This window comes from Brassica rapa, chromosome A03 (genome assembly GCF_000309985.2).
Source record: "Brassica rapa cultivar Chiifu-401-42 chromosome A03, CAAS_Brap_v3.01, whole genome shotgun sequence".
Classification (NCBI taxonomy): domain Eukaryota; kingdom Viridiplantae; phylum Streptophyta; class Magnoliopsida; order Brassicales; family Brassicaceae; genus Brassica; species Brassica rapa.
The window spans coordinates 16720043-16736034 of record NC_024797.2 but is presented as its reverse complement, the minus strand read 5'-3'; the positions used below and the strand labels follow the sequence as shown (position 1 = coordinate 16736034).

At 35.1% G+C, this 15992-nt stretch overlaps 3 protein-coding genes, 1 long non-coding RNA gene and 1 other non-coding gene across 9 annotated transcripts; 3 read left to right on the top strand and 2 right to left on the bottom strand.

Annotated features, from left to right (window-relative positions):
* Positions 1-155: 155 nt before the first annotated feature.
* On the top strand, positions 156-4131 carry LOC103859291 (exocyst complex component EXO70H1). Its single transcript, XM_009136802.3, has one exon. The coding sequence runs from the start codon at positions 1233-1235 to the stop codon at positions 3093-3095; it is 1863 nt and encodes a 620-aa protein (XP_009135050.1). The 5' UTR covers positions 156-1232; the 3' UTR covers positions 3096-4131.
* On the bottom strand, positions 790-864 carry TRNAQ-UUG. The gene has a single exon. It is a non-coding gene; the product is annotated as a tRNA-Gln (tRNA).
* Positions 4132-4387: 256 nt separating the features above from the next.
* LOC103859290 (ankyrin repeat-containing protein ITN1) lies at positions 4388-8614 on the top strand. The gene is made up of 5 exons (XM_009136801.3): positions 4388-5275; positions 5471-5832; positions 5921-6113; positions 6315-6724; positions 7261-8614. The coding sequence occupies exons 1-5, from the start codon at positions 5254-5256 to the stop codon at positions 8101-8103; spliced, it is 1830 nt and encodes a 609-aa protein (XP_009135049.2). The 5' UTR covers positions 4388-5253; the 3' UTR covers positions 8104-8614.
* Positions 8615-9017: 403 nt separating this feature from the next.
* LOC103859289 (pathogenesis-related protein 1) lies at positions 9018-9850 on the top strand. The gene has a single exon (XM_009136800.3). The coding sequence runs from the start codon at positions 9271-9273 to the stop codon at positions 9847-9849; it is 579 nt and encodes a 192-aa protein (XP_009135048.1). The 5' UTR covers positions 9018-9270; the 3' UTR covers position 9850.
* A 3779-nt stretch (positions 9851-13629) lies between these two features.
* LOC103859288 lies at positions 13630-15980 on the bottom strand. 5 transcript variants are annotated; one of them, XR_004456095.1, is made up of 5 exons: positions 15455-15980; positions 15148-15274; positions 14859-14933; positions 14673-14725; positions 13630-14593 (listed from the first exon to the last, which is right to left on the bottom strand). It is a non-coding gene; the product is annotated as an uncharacterized LOC103859288 (long non-coding RNA). The 5 variants fall into 5 exon arrangements; XR_004456096.1 differs by having other exon boundaries at positions 14859-15274; positions 15455-15539; positions 15647-15971; XR_631225.3 differs by lacking the exon at positions 15148-15274 and having other exon boundaries at positions 15455-15539; positions 15647-15960.
* Between the last annotated feature and the right edge of the window lie 12 nt (positions 15981-15992).

The following is a 15992-nucleotide window of genomic DNA, read 5'->3' as shown; positions in this document are numbered from 1 at the left end:
TATTATTCTAAATTTTACTCCAAAATGGTGTAACTCCAAAATGGAGCTGGGTTTTACTCCAATGTATTACTCTATTTTTTACTCTAAAAAGTATATTCCTTTTTCATTTAGTTAATAATTGTTAGTAATACATTCAACTTATAAAAATTTAACAATTAACACAACTATTTTATGTTTACAAAATTTCCATAATAATATATTTTATTTAAATTAAGTATTTATCATTAAAAATACAACTTGAGATTATCTTCCATAATAATATATTTTATTTAAATTATTTTTGACTTTTATGAGTTTATGCATATTTTATGTAAACTATTAAATAATTTTTTGCGGAGTATTATATTTTTTCATGTTATTATATCATTTTAAGTATGAAATAAAATATTAAATATTAAAAAGACTATTTCATAAATAAAAATAGTTCAACTCCAAAATGGAGTAATGAGTAAGATTACTCCATAAATGGAGTAACCCTAACCATTACTCCATTTTGGAGTTGAATATGGAGTGGGGTTGGAGAAGATTTTACTCCATAATTGAGTTTGGAGTCAAAAATGGAGTAGTGTTGGAGATGCCCTAAGCCGGTGTTTATTTATAGTATTGAGTGAGTGAACGCATGGTCTGAAGGTGTTATTAAATTGCTTTCACGGTCGAATAAAGCTTAGTATGATTGAGTAATTAAGTTGTCACGTCCTAATTATGCTTGTCAAGCATATGTTCAGACTGCTACTCATAAGACATGATAAAAACAAATGTATAACAAAAACAAAACCAGACCAAAAAATGCGACCACAGTGGGAGTTCGAACCCACGACCTTTTGATCCAAAGTCAAACGCGCTAATCCACTGCGCTATGCGGTCGTTCTTGCTCCTTACATCTTTCTAGATTTACAACAAAATAAAATGTGTTCTTAATGTGATGACACGTGAAGGGCAAGGATGAATCAAAGGTCTTCCTCAATTTTCTCTGTCGTCTTTGACCACAACGATTTAACGACCTGAATAATTAATTTATCGTTGTGTAACAACTTAAAAAAAAAAAGAAGTCTAGAACTTATCTCTTCTAACGAACCCTCCCTGGATTTGGATTCAGTGGTAGGTTCTTCAAAAAGGGGTCCCACCTTGTTCTTGAATCCATAAACAAGGCAAAGCGTTTCATTATTTAATGTAAACAAACTCTTTTCTTCTCCCTTCAAGTTTCTTGCAAAGACAACAACATTTGATCAAAGATGAGAACCAAAACCGGTTTCAGCTTCTTCTCCAAGATCACTTATTCCAAAAAGAAACCTTCTCCCACAATACCTAAGAAAGGCTTGGACTCATCAGAGATCGACCATACCATCGACAACGCGGCCGAGATCATCGAGAAATGGAACACGGAGTACGTTTCCACAACTAAATTCTATTCTCTCTTTTGCGAGAGCAAGAGAGAAGCCAAGAAGTTCATAAACGGCGTCAAAGATTTGCAAAAGTCAATGGATACGTTAATTAAAGAAGATCCAAACTCCGAGAACCTCCTCAGAGCTCAGAAGCTCATGCAGATCGCTATGAAACGTCTCCAGAGCGAGTTCTACCAGATTCTATCGATGAACCGTGCCCGTTTGGATCCTGAAACCGGCGAGGACGTTCGTCTTGCTGGAGACTCCATCGTTGAGGTTGAAGAGGTCTCCAGGAACTCTATGAAGGAGCTGAAGTCCATCGCCGAGTGCATGATCGCGGCAGGCTACGCGAAAGAGTGTGCGAGTACTTATAAATGCTTTCGAAAATCGATAGTCGACGAAGGGATACACCGTCTCGGCGTCGAGAAAGTAAGCTCGTCTAAGGTGAAGAAGATGCCAAGCGAGGTTGTTGAGGTGAAGATGAGGAGCTGGATCGATGCGGTTAGCGTCTCGATGAAGACACTCTTCAACGGGGAGAAGACACTATGCGATGAAGTCTTTGAAGGCTGCTCTGTCTCTCTCAGAGAGTCTTGTTTTAGAGATATATCTAAAGAAGGAGCTCTGCTTTTATTAGGGTTTCCTGAAAGTGTTGCCGTGCGAGACAAGAAAACTCCGAACCCTAAAAAGATTTTTACTTTACTTGATATGTACGGCACTATAACTGAGAATTTACAGGCGATTGAGTCTATCTTCTCGTTTCATTCAGTGTCGGCGGTTCGGTCTCAAGCTCTCAGCTCGCTTAACCGGCTCAGTGAGTCGATTCTATCCCACCTGGTGGAGTTTGAGTCTGAGATAAGGAAAGACTCGTCTAAGACGGTGGTCCCTGGAGGAGGTGTTCATCCGATGACTACCTCCTCCATGGACCACCTCTCTCGCCTAGCGGAGTACAGTGGCATTCTCGTGAATATCATTGTTAAAGGATCATCTTCTTCCGCTAAAGCATTGCTTCCAAAATCTTACTTTAACCTCTCTGAATCTGATGGATGTCATCATGGATCTGAGGTGAGGGTGCGATTCGCGTGGATGGTTCTTGTCCTCCTCTGTAAGATCGACGGCAAAGCGGAGATGTACAAGGACTTCTCCATGCAGTACCTCTTCTTAGCCAACAACCTCCAGCACGTGGCGTCTCGCGCACGCTCCACGGGCCTTAAGCACCTCCTCGGCGATGAGTGGATCGAGAGGCATTTCGAGAAAGTAGGACAGTTCGCTAGAAGTTACGAAAGGCTCGCGTGGGAGCCACTTGCGTCGATGTGTCCGAAGACGGAGGAGATGTCGCCGGAGGAAGCCAAGATGCGACTCGAAAAGTTCAGCGAATGTTTCGAGAGCACGTGCCAGTCGCAGAGCGCGTGCGTCGTACCTGATCAGACACTCTTGGAGGAGATGAGAAGCTCGATCGTGGAGAAGTTGTTGCCGGTGTATCGTGATTTTTACAACGCTCATAGCAATGCAGCTATGTTGGCGGGAACGGAAGGTGGGTGGAATGTCCGGTATACCCCTGAAGATGTGGCAAAGTACTTGTCGTCGGAGTTGTTTAACGGGAAAGGTGTTTTGGAGGAGGAGAAGTCATGTGTGTTTCGGACATCTTTCGGTCTTGTTACAGCTCGTAACTCTTCTCGACGAAAGAAGCGATCTTTGTCATGCAGAAGATTTTGAAGGGGGAATATATCTTGAAGATAGAATAGTGATAGTATTCTATCATTTTTATGTTCAACCTTGATGTGGGTTTATTATCTTCACGTTACTTAAATTACGGCATACCATAAATGATATGGTAAGCCAATGAACAATGTTCTCTCGTTATATGTATATGAACATATGAACCCTATTTTAGAATGCTACAAAGGATAAAACTAACTAGCAAACTGAAAAGAATAAATAAAGAGAAACCAATAGATGGAGTTAACTAAGGGAAAAAAAAAAGGATGGAGTTAACTACTTGATCTTTCGTAATAAATCAGTGTTATAAAAAAAAACTACTTGATCTTTTGATAGAAATAGTCGACAATAGTTATAACCCATGGTTATAAGTCCTAGTACACCAAATCAAGTCTTTTGGTCTGATCAACTAACAAAAAAAATTATTATATAAAATTTTTAACTAGATCAAATTGGTATCCCACTTGACATTTATATTAGCAAATAGTTAAACAGTAAAATTGGTATCCCACTTGACATTTATATTTGCGAAGCGAACGCGATGGTGTCGCTGACGTGTACCGTATGAGTCGTAACTCTTAAGCATGGCTTGGGTCTGCACCAGTCAACATTGTTTTGTTGTGGTTCATGAAATGGCATCTAAACGATTTCATCAAATAATTAACACAAAAAACATAATTAACTGCATCTAATTCAACCAATAAAAATTATATTATATATTATAAACGCTCATAAAACACCAAATAAAATATTGCATTGAAACTTAAAAACATTAATTAATATGGAAAAACTATTCTTAAAACATTATTTAAAATAAAATATATATGAAGAAATAAGTTAAGAAAAAAACCTTGAGACAGTAATGTCAGTGCTCTCTCGTGTGATATCAATCAAACCATCATAGTAATTTTTGAAACTACACCGATCAATCCAAATGTTGCTTGATTTACTAAGATAATTATATTTTGGATTTCTGATTACAGTTTTTTAAACAGAGAAGTAAATAACTTTTTCTAAAAAAAAAAAGAAAGACCAATAATCCAAGAAATGTATAAATAGTTGAAAGTGTGAAATCTTGAATTTACAATTGACGTGACAAACTGGACCATTAAGTCCACCAACGGCGGCTAGACCGAAACCCCTCAGCCTTTCCGGCGAGGGAGCGGAGGCTACAGTCTACATGGCAATAAGGGTCCAACGTCATTTGGGGACCAGATGGTGCAGATGAAGATGGTGGGTAAGTGGCTTTGGGGGTTTCACCGGCGTGATGGGATCTGCGAAGGCCATGCAAGTTTCCCATCACTATTTATAACATACATAGAATTTAATTCCGAACAGTTTCAGTTTTTTGTAATTACTCTTTTGTTGCAACTGAAACTCACCAAAAAAAAACTGAAACTCACCATAGATGTTATCTTTGTTGGAACTGTGTGAAAACATATTTAGACCTCTCTTTTTATTTTTATTTTTGTTGTTGTTGTTGCCAACAGTAGATGTCTAATCCTACTCTATTTTCTCTAAAATATAGTATTTTGTATGCAAAAGAAAAATATAAAATAGATCGAGAAACACATTCGAAATGAATTTAACCTTTAAAGTTTATCTATTTAAAAAATAAAATAAAAATGGATTAGAGGATGTTCTTAGATATTTTAATCTGATGTATGTGTCAATACGTAGTTCAACTATAACATGATCGCATATTAAATTCATTATCTAACGATAAGAAAGTATGAATACCAAACCGGCCGGGAACTAAAATACCAATTACAATGTTTCCTAAACCGTATTGGAAGCAGGGATAAAGAGAGCTAACATTCTAAAAACGGGTAAACTAATAAGATGAGCTTACAACACCATATGTTCTGTCCTTTTGTGTGTAAGATGCTGACGTGGTAAACATCCCTAACTGAAACCGAAGAAGATCGAAACAAGACAACCCAAATTACTCAAACAAAGAAAGGCTAAGCTCTCTGCTTCATATGAAACCATAATCGGATCTCTTGCCGTGACGGTGAAGGTACCGTTGGCCAACGACGACGACGGCTCTTATGACGTAACCTTCTTCTCCAGCCGAGCCAGCATCAGTGGTCTATCTATCAAACCTACAATATCATGATCCCGCTTTGAAATCTCTCAGCCTTTATCTCTGAAAATGGGATCTAGAATCCAAGAAGGTACAACGATTGAATATTGATAGAATATGAAACAGGAAACAATTTTTTCATTGCTCTTAATTCCAGATCCTGACTCAAATCGTTACGAGAATTTGTTAAGAAATTAGAAAACGTGCGAATAGATTAACTATAATTTTAGGGTTAGTCATTTGCGTGATATACAAGCAAACAATGTATTACCAATCTGACTTGCAGAGAAGGAGCTGGAACCGGATATGGAGAAGGGTTGGGCGACCGATCCTGTGAGTCCGGCAGGGAGCACTGTAGCGGACCTGTCGTCGCCAACTCCAACCCCAAGGAAGACTCTGGTCCTGTCCAATTCAGGGAAGGCTCTTATGGTGTCTAACTCAAGCAAGTCCTTAGGCCTTTCCAATTCGGGAAAACGGTTTGATCCAACCGGTAAAAAGAAGTATGTCAAACAAGTCACTGGCCGCCACAACGACACCGAGCTTCACCTAGCTGCTCAAAGAGGAGACTTGGCTGCTGTTAAGCAGATTCTTAGTGACATTGATTCTCAGATCACTGGTACCATTTCAGGATCTGATTTTGATGACGAGGTATGATGAAACCTTCCTCTTCCTCCTCATATTAAAGCTCAAAATGAAACTGTATTGATTATCTTGTTTTGTGTTGTAAACTTAAAAGGTGGCACAAATAATGACATCAGTGGTAAACGAGGTGAATGAGTTAGGAGAGACACCACTTTTTACAGCAGCAGAGAAAGGCAATATTGATGTTGTGAAAGAGCTTTTGTGTTATACCACCAAAGAGTCTCTTATGCAGAAGAATCTTTCTGGATTCGACGCTTTACATATTGCTTGCAGTCAAGGCCATCGAGGTGAGTCTCACTAACCAAAAATTTCAATGAATGAATGAAATCTCACATTGATAGTTGGAGAAATAATTAACTAATATATAAAAGGATAAGACTAATCCAATTATCGTCAATTGGTTTCAAAGTTGGAAGTCTATGATAAGTTTGGATTTAATAAGAATGATTGCATTGTTTTTTTCTAACCGTGGTATTCTTTTATTGCAGCTATTGTTCAGTTACTGCTAGAGCATGAACCTCTATTGAGTAAAACAGTAGCTCAATCAAACGCAACACCACTTGTTTCTGCTGCAACACGAGGGCATTCAGAAGTAGTTAATGAGTTGCTTGCTAAAGACTCAAGCTTGCTTGAGATATCAAGATCTAATGGGAAAAACGCGCTTCACCTAGCTGCACGTCAAGGTCATGTAGATATTGTAAGAACGTTGCTTGATAAAGATCCGCAGTTAGCAAGAAGAACAGACAAGAAAGGACAAACGTCTTTACATATGGCTGTGAAAGGAATTAGCTCAGAAGTCGTGAGATTACTCCTTCGAGCTGATCCGGCTATCGTCATGCTTCCTGACAAGTTTGGTAACACCGTGTTGCATATCGCTACACGAAAGAAAAGAGCAGAGGTAAAATAATGAAATTTGATTGTTTCGCGCTATTTGTTGCTCGGTTTTATTCTTGATTCTTGTTATTATGATTCTTGATTCTTGATTTTATGATTCTTGATTATGAATTCTTGTTTTTATGATTTTTGGTTATTGATTCTTGTTTTATGATTCTTGATTCTTGTTTTATGATTTTTGATTATTGATTCTAGTTTTATGATTCTTGGTTAATGATTCATGATAATTTATTCTTGTTTTATGATTCTTGATAACTTATTCGTATTTTATGATTCTTGATAATTTATTCTTGATAATTTATTCTTGTTTTATGATTCTTGATCATTTATTCTTGTTTTATGATTTTTGACTATTGGTTCTTCATTCTAGTTTTATGATTCTTAGTTAATGATTAATGCTTCTTGATTTTTTTAATGATTCTTGATTATTTATTCTTGTTTTATGATTCTTGGTTCTTGTGTTTATAATTCTTGATTCTAGCTTGTTTTGTGATTATTTATTCTTGATTTATGATTCTTGATTCTTATTTTGATTTGTAGATTGTGAACGAACTGTTACAACTTCCGGATACAAACGTCAATGCGCTAACACGAGACCATAAAACCGCTTACGACATCGCTGAAGGACTTACTCATTCAGAGGAAACACAAGAGATCAAAGAAATATTATCCCGTTGTGGAGCGCTCAAAGCAAACGAACTGAACCAGCCAAGAGACGAGCTGCGAAAGACCGTGACCGAGATAAAAAAAGACGTCCACACGCAGCTAGAACAAACCCGAAGAACCAACAAAAACGTAGACGGTATCGCCAAGGAGCTAAGGAAACTCCACAGAGCTGGAATCAACAATGCTACAAACTCGGTAACCGTGGTGGCTGTCCTCTTCGCCACGGTTGCATTCGCCGCCATTTTCACGGTTCCGGGAGGCGACGACGACAACGGTGTGGCCGTGATGGTACACGCAACATCATTCAAGATATTCTTTATATTCAACGCGATTGCGCTCTTCACTTCGTTAGCAGTAGTTGTCGTGCAAATCACGTTAGTGAGAGGAGAGACTAAAACCGAAAGACGTGTGGTGGAAGTAATCAATAAACTGATGTGGTTGGCCTCTGTCTGCACCAGCGTGGCATTCATTTCTTCCTCGTACATTGTGGTTGGTCGGAGAAATAGATACGCAGCGGTTGTGGTTACGGTTATAGGAACCGTGACAATGACGGGGATTTTAAGTATAATGACTTATTATGTTGTGAAGTCTAAGAGGACTAGGAAGGTGAGGAAGAAGGAGAAGAAGAAGAAGTTTGGTAGAACTGGTACGGGCTCGTGGCATAATGCGAATCCATCTGAGACTGAATCAGAGGTGAATCCAATTTACGCTATCTGATCGATGATGATGATTGATTATCAATGGAAACTCATATTTTTTTTGGTTCTTGATTTATGTAAGTGTAGTATTTTTTTTTACCATTAAGAGTTGAACTGTCTTACATGTGACTGAAAAGAAAATCAGAAAACAATGTGTTTATGACACCAACGCAAACTATTGTTAGCCTACACGCTCTCCTGTTAAAGAATCAAAGTGTTGGTTTTGTTAGATTAGGTTTATTTTTTTATTTTTACATTTTTCATGGATTGGTTTTGTAATCTTTGCTAACTTGCTAAGTTTATATATGTTGATCTTTGTATTTTTTTCTTCTCTTCCATTCAACAACGCCTTGAAGGTCCGATAACATAATTAAGATTATATGATACCTACAAATTATATCCAAATGCAAAGGTTCTCTACTTTTTTTTCCTATGTAATTGGGAAAAGGAACAAAAACCAAGGTCTTATGCAAAACATTCTCACATCATATATAGTTCTTTTCCTATTGTATTAACTCCTTACATGAGACATTACAAATAGAGAAAAGGTTCTGCTTTTCTTGTGTACAAAGTCATCAAAAGGCTTACAGAAGTTCAATAATGGAGTTTCCACAACTGCCATGTTTGACCCATATGGAGCTCGTTTCTAACTGATTTCTTTAGTCAACCTCTTCTATTGGTAGTTTCCAGAAGTTCCATGGGTTATATAATCTTCTTATGTAGTGGATGTGTAAGCAAACACACTTGAAAACAATGCCAACAAACTCCGTTAAACGTCAATATGTCCAAGTGGTGAAGGAGACAGACTCAAGAATCTGCTGATGTTCAATTTCTTAGAAGAGGTTTTTCACAACCTTCTAGAATTTCTTCAGTACTCTAAAAATCGGTTTAGGCGTCTATCAAGGTATTAAATTAGTCATAAGCAAAAATGTTTTTTCTACACAATTTTTAAAACTATTTTTTGAACACTGGTTAGTAGTGTGTACTTGCATACCTTAACAGTTGGAAGTTAAAACAAAATCTAAAAATAACGACAGTTTTTTTGGTTTTATAATGTTTATGTATCAACCCAAAAATAAGAATTAAACAATCTGTTAAAATGGCAAATCTCTAACTGAATAACGTAACAAAAACAAACCTTAGAAACAGAGAAACTCATGATGAGACACAACAATAATACAAAGACATGGAGATGTCTGTCAAGTTGTCTCACCCATCATCATGTCTACTCTTATTCTTCCTTCTCTTCTCCGATCACCATTCCGCCGCCGGAACTTACATCCCCGGCATGTCAGATGCAGCTGCACGTATGTTCAACAGAGCGAGGAAAGCAAAACAAGCGAGAGAATTTCTAAACGCTCACAACACAGCACGCGAGTCTTCAGGCGTACCACCTCTTGGATGGCACAAAGGCCTGGCCCGGTTCGCTGATAAATGGGCCAAACAACGTAAGCCAGATTGCAGTATGCAACATTCCGGTGGGCCTTACGGCGAGAATATTTTTTGGTACCGGCAGAGGAAGACGTGGTGGCCAGAGAGAGTGGTGATGAAATGGTATGAAGAGAGGTTTAGCTACGACTCGAAAACAAACTCGTGCGCGTCGGGTGAGATGTGCGGTCATTACACGCAGATCGTGTGGCGAGACACGACAGCTGTTGGATGCGCACGTGTGAAATGTGATGAAGGCCGTGGGTTTCTTGTGGTGTGCGAGTATAATCCACGTGGGAATTACGAAGGTGAAAGCCCTTTCGATCAAACACAGTAAACGAGAGATGTTATAGCGACTGAAAACATGCTTTTTTTTCTTCCTTTCTTGTATACATATATAAAGCCACGAGGGGATTGGAATTGTTCTTGGAATGGTTATGATAAAGTTATAAGTTGACTGTTATATAAAAATGTCCCTATTTTGGTTGCTTTTGTAATGGTCAAAACATTCAACTTAATAAAAGCAGTACTTATTTTACAACTTAATAAAGTTTTGAGATTTCAATTTTTATTTTTATAACTAAGAAATCTCTTTCAGACACTTTAAAAACTTTTAAATCACTCTAAAATTTTTAATTTAAATTTTGTTTAATGATAATGGATTTCAGAATGTTTTATAAAATGACAAATTCAATAACACTGAATTTAAAAATATTTTTTTAATTATGGTTTAAATAATAGTAATTTTTTTATTTTAATACAAATCATCTAAAATTCTTAGTTGAATACACCCCACACCTCCTCCCCGTTAATTTGAATTACATATCTATTTTTATCAAAAAATTATATACTTTATTAAAATACTAGGATAAGACCTGCGCCTTGCGCAGGGTAAATTTATATGAAAATTATTTAAGAAATATCGTATAGAAAATAAATTTATATTATTGATCGAATTAATATTTGGCCCTTAAACAATTTTTTAAAATTTTTTTTGTTAACTACATAATTTGTTTACTAATGAACTGGTCCCATTTTTAAAAATATTTTAAGTCAAAAAATTATTTATCACATAAAAACCTAACGTTTAAGCCGAAGAATCTCATGCCGACTATTTAGTTACAATGAAACTATGTCAGCTCCGTTTTATATCATGATTTAGCAATTTAAAAGTTAATTATGGTTATGAGAAGTTTACGTTCACTTGTCAATACTATATATCTTCAATATTTTTCTCATTTTTGTGTCATTTTAGTTATTTGCATTCAACTTACGTGACAACTCATCTTGACACTTTTTTAATTAGTACAAACTACATGTTCTAAACTTTTAAAATGTTTCTCTATTAATATATAGGGGATGTTAAACCATTGATCATTAATTTTTAACATAATAATTTTAACAGTTTTAGTAATTTTGTCATTTTTAAAAATTCAAAATATAACATATACGAAAAAATCTATATTTTAATTTCATAGCTAATTTGATTATTTAATTTATTTTAATAATATAAAATTAAACAAAAGCAATGGATGGGATATAAGTTGCTATCAAATCTTTATTATTAGAATCATTAATTGTCATATATATATTAGTCATATTTGGTAATTCCGTAGGTTTTATTTAAGGAAAGAAAATAAAATAGTAATTGTACACTTTAATTAATTGTATGATTAGTTTAATGAAAAGTATAATGTATACTTAATTGGACCAACATATTTTCTAATGATTCTGAATTTCATTTTGGTGATGACACGTGGCTACACTTAAAGGTCGTAATGTTTCTCAATTAATATATAAGGGATAATTTTTTAAAACACTAATTATATTTAACATAAACCAGTTACATAAGCCGGAGATTCCACGACTTACATTAGAAACAGAGGCCGACGAATTAAACAAAGGTTCTCGGAGGCAGAGACCGACGAACCAAACAAAAAATTTCGGAAACAATAGCCCACACACAAAGGAAACAAGAATTAGACAAAGATACAAAACATAGAACTAAACTAGTATATCTAAAGTGATTAGTTTCGATAACATTATAAACATAATATATTTTATTTACTTCCGCTACTGACTAAAAACAAGTAAATATAATATACTAGGGTCGGCCCGCCCTACGGGCGGGATATACTTTACTTACGATCTAGATTATTATTTTGCATGGTTTATGTCTTAGGTTTGCATTTGTAAGTGATATATATGATAATGATTTTTGTTTGTTAAAAAATTTTACGTGAGGAGGGATTAAATATGATGAGATATATTTTGTTTGTTTACAATAGTTGTTTATGTATTTAAGAGTTGTCGCATTGATATGCTGTGAGGGTTTCAAATGGTTTTTATGTTGTTTTATTTTACAAAACTTTGATCCCATATTCGGTGCACTGTGGTTTGTAATATTTCGGGTTTGGAATGATTGGGTTGTAGATAACTATTTTGTGTATGTTATAAGAATAATTACTCTTTATGTTTAAATCATAATCTTTCTATATGCTAATGGAGTGGAAGTGGTGATTATTTGAAGTTGTATTTTTTATTAAAAATAGAATATTATATTGAATGCGAAGAAGGTAGTAAAGCAAAGTTAATCAAATTAAGAAAACATTGACATTCAAAATTATAAAGATCATATTAGTTATATAACACTTCTTTTCAATATAGAGACGCCACGTAAGGAACATTTGATCTATCTCCAGCATTTGTCAGCTCGAGACATGTCGGTTTGCCATTCATGACAATACATAAATTTCATGCATTCTTCCTATTCTCATGTTCATAGCAAAATTATGGCATAGATATAGTTACCTTTACCACAATTGTTGTTTGCATATGTGAAGATGTATTAGTCCTTATTGCGGTTTTGTTTCAATGTCAAATTTGTTTGTTTGTTTTCCTAATATTAATTCTTGTATAGAATAAGTAAATATTTTCTTATTTAATCTCTCATACACTGACTTTTACAGTCATCGATCTGAAATGAATTGAACAGTTTTAGGATATTTTAATTTCTCTATGTTACAATTAAAAAAGTAAAGAAAAACGCATTGGTTAAAATTTAATCGTATGATTAAAGAGAATCCTGGACAGTGGTCCGCTTGGAACTTCTATGTGTGCAGAGCCAAAGTAAATTATTAAGTTCTTTGTGAACTTTTATATACTATCATCTCTGTATACTTTATAACATAAAACTTCTGCAAACTTCTTTAAATATTTAGCATGCACATTTGGCTATTTTACTATGAAGATTCCATTTCTGACCTAAGTTTTTGTTTAAAAATAATAATAATACAGTTATATCATCACAACTACATCATTCACAATTTCCATCTACATCCACGATGCTCTTGATGACGTGGCGCCCTCAGTTTATAATTAATATTTGATTATATTAAAAAATTACTTACAAAAGATGAAAATTATTTAATTTCTACAAATTATTTTTGATTTAACTTAATAGTAAAAATATTGTGATATTTATTTAACATATATTATACTTCCTTCTATTTCGAAAATCCACATTATAGAAAAAAATTGTTTTAAAAATATATATTTTTACATTTTCAATTCATTACTTAATAGTTAATTGTAAATTTCAAAAAATATAAATGTTTTTCATTAAAATTTTATTGGTTAAAAATTACGGAGAATAATTCGTTTAGAAATTAATCTATTGATAATCAAAATTTCATATGTTTTCTTAATACTGGTAAAAGTTCTAAACCATATATATATTTGAAATGAAAAGAGTATTAGATTAGATGGTTAACTAACGTGGGTTATTAAATATTTAAATATATTGGGATTTATGTTTGTTATCATTTTTTTTTTTGCTCGTGACTCGTCACCAACATGTTTTTCGTTTTATATGTTTAATAATATGTTAAAGTAGGTGTTTGTTTCTTCACATATTTCAACCGCACAAATGTGGATCTGTTTCATTTTTGTTATATTTTTTTTCTCTATTGTATAGTTGCTTGTATAAGGGTTATGTTCACCTTACCAAATTATATTATTTCTCTGGTGTATTTGATAAACAGCGACAAAACCATAAGTTCTCATAACAGCCTCTGTACCCAGTAAAACCTGTAAAACACATCCAAAGCCAGGTAAATAACCGAAACAGGAAGCATTAACTTATTTTACTGTAAAGCTTAGAAGAGTCGGATCAAGACAGTAATTAAAGAGTTAAAGTCCAAAACCATCAAAATCCAAAACGTCTACGAAATCAGCGGAAGAACAAATAACATGCTAAAGTCATTGAGTATCACTGTAAATTTTGGAGGCAAAATCTACACAGTGCAGGTTTAACGCCTTTTTTGTTTTACAATCTTCACCTGATCCCATCTTTTTTACTCTCTCTGACCCTTTCTTCTTATCTTCCTCTTCCTCACTATATTTGCTTTCATAATTCTCTTCATTCTCATTTTCTACTTCCTCCTCCATGCCTTCTTCTGTAACCTCACTCTCCAAATCACTGGTTCTTTTCAAAACCTCAACTTTAAGTAATGTCTTTTGATCACAACTGATCCAAGCATCTCTTACGCAAAACTCATAAGCAAGTCAACTTATTAGTATCTTCTGCAGGTTTTTAGCGTTTCCCCATTTCCAATGTTGATCGGCGTTTAACCTTCTCTAACTTCATTGTTCTTTGCCTCGACGCTTGCTCCTAAACTTTTCAATGTCTAACAAACATCACTTGAAGAAGTGTATAGCTTCAGCTCCATCCATGAAACTAACCTTTTGAAAGAGCCATACATTGTTTGAATCCGCAAAAAGAGCCCATAAGCCTTTCTCTTTGTGGTAAGGATAGCGAGGAATAGCGCCTAAGAGTCAGTTAAAACATTTTAGAGTGATCCAAGCTTGAACTATCACCTTCTGTTTTGCACGTGACTCCTACTTTCAAAGAAGGTATCATTTCTATACACATTCTCGATGTCTACAACATTGCTCTCCGACAAACCAGCAACCCCCGGAGGAGTTGAAGACGTTCTTCCAAGTGAAGCTCTTGAAATTCTCGGAATGATCTAACCTGCAACGCAATCTTTTGAGCGATGAACTTGCTGAAATAAGGGAGCCTACAATAAAAAAACAACATTAATAAACCTGAAAATTGAAAACGTTCTGGAAAGTTAACTTTAAAAAAAATCTTGATACCTTAACAATGCACTCATTTAATCTTAAAGCTTTATCCCCTTGCCAACACTGCTCTGTTTGCAAGTAATATCGTGTTAATAATCACATATGATCGTATTGTAAGTGGTAACATCAGGCAAAACAATCATTATATATCAAGAATAAACATAGGTTATTGGTCTCCTCGGACTACCAGTAGCCACTTACCATAACAATTAGAAGTTATCACATCAGGATGACAGGAACAACACCAGAAACTTTAGGAAACCAAATCTTGTTGTCCTGACCAGTCCAGAAAACAATTAATCAGTGAGAAAACATTTCCTACAATATTATATGAATATTCTTGCCATCATTAAACCCTGTTAGCCCATTAATCAATCTGATTTAGCATCTATAAACAATCCATCACCAGACATTTCCTACAGGTTAGTTCTAAATCTATAAGCAATTAAATTGAAAATAAGGCTAACTTTCTCTATAATTGACGCTTTACATTTCCATTGGTTTTTTGCAGTGGACGATAAGTTGGGAAGAAGGTAATTTCGAGGCCAAAGTGGTTTGTTTTGCCTTGCATGTTTGAAGTTGTTCACCCTCTTTTAATTCAATTCCTTCCTAAGACTCTGTTAATTTCTCAAAACCTTGTAAGTGATAACATCGGATTTTCATAAAATGGCCAGAGAAGAAGGCTTAAAACAAAACCTCAAAAAAAAAAACAATTTGTTCAAAGAATTAACGTTAGTTTCTTTTTGCAGAACTTCATCAGATTTCATAAAGTAGTTAGAGTAGTATGAAAGCAAAACCTGGAAACTCGATCTACCCAGACTTTAGGTACTGCCGCTTCCAGTCAACCGATTCTTAAACGGTATTAGGGATTGAAACTGGGACCTTCAAAATCATTGTACGGAGCCTTCTTAGATATGCAGCAAGCAAATTGTCATTGTATATCAAATCAATAAAAAATTGCAGATGAGAGATGAGGACGAAAGAGTTACTCATGTTTTGATGCAGCCACGAAGACCTGGTTTAAAGCTTGAGTTGATTGCATCTCAAAATATCATGAACGCATGGAGCTTGATCGCCCTTATGTTCACATATTTATACCTAACACACACCGTCTCGCAGAACTCATAGTGAGCGACTGAATCGATGAGATTTAACACGAAAGCCATAAATTGAACCGTTTCAGATAACCCGAAGAAACTCAGGCGTCAACGCCATCGAATGAAGGGGAGAGAATGTGTTTTGTCTTCCTGAGACACGTGTCACTTTTATAGAGCATGACTTTCTGATGTGTCTGTCTACGTGGCTCTCTAAGGAGTGAGTAAAACTGTTCTTTAT

Excerpts from the sequence above, each read along its gene's own strand:
- LOC103859291 (XM_009136802.3), top strand. The coding sequence starts at position 1,233 with ATGAGAACCAAAACCGGTTTCAGCTTCTTCTCCAAGATCACTTATTCC.
- LOC103859290 (XM_009136801.3), top strand. The coding sequence starts at position 5,254 with ATGGGATCTAGAATCCAAGAAG. Across the intron at positions 5,276-5,470 it reads GGGATCTAGAATCCAAGAAG|AGAAGGAGCTGGAACCGGAT; the intron begins GTACAACGATTG and ends TCTGACTTGCAG. Across the intron at positions 5,833-5,920 it reads GATCTGATTTTGATGACGAG|GTGGCACAAATAATGACATC; the intron begins GTATGATGAAAC and ends TAAACTTAAAAG.
- LOC103859289 (XM_009136800.3), top strand. The coding sequence starts at position 9,271 with ATGGAGATGTCTGTCAAGTTGTCTCACCCATCATCATGTCTACTCTTA.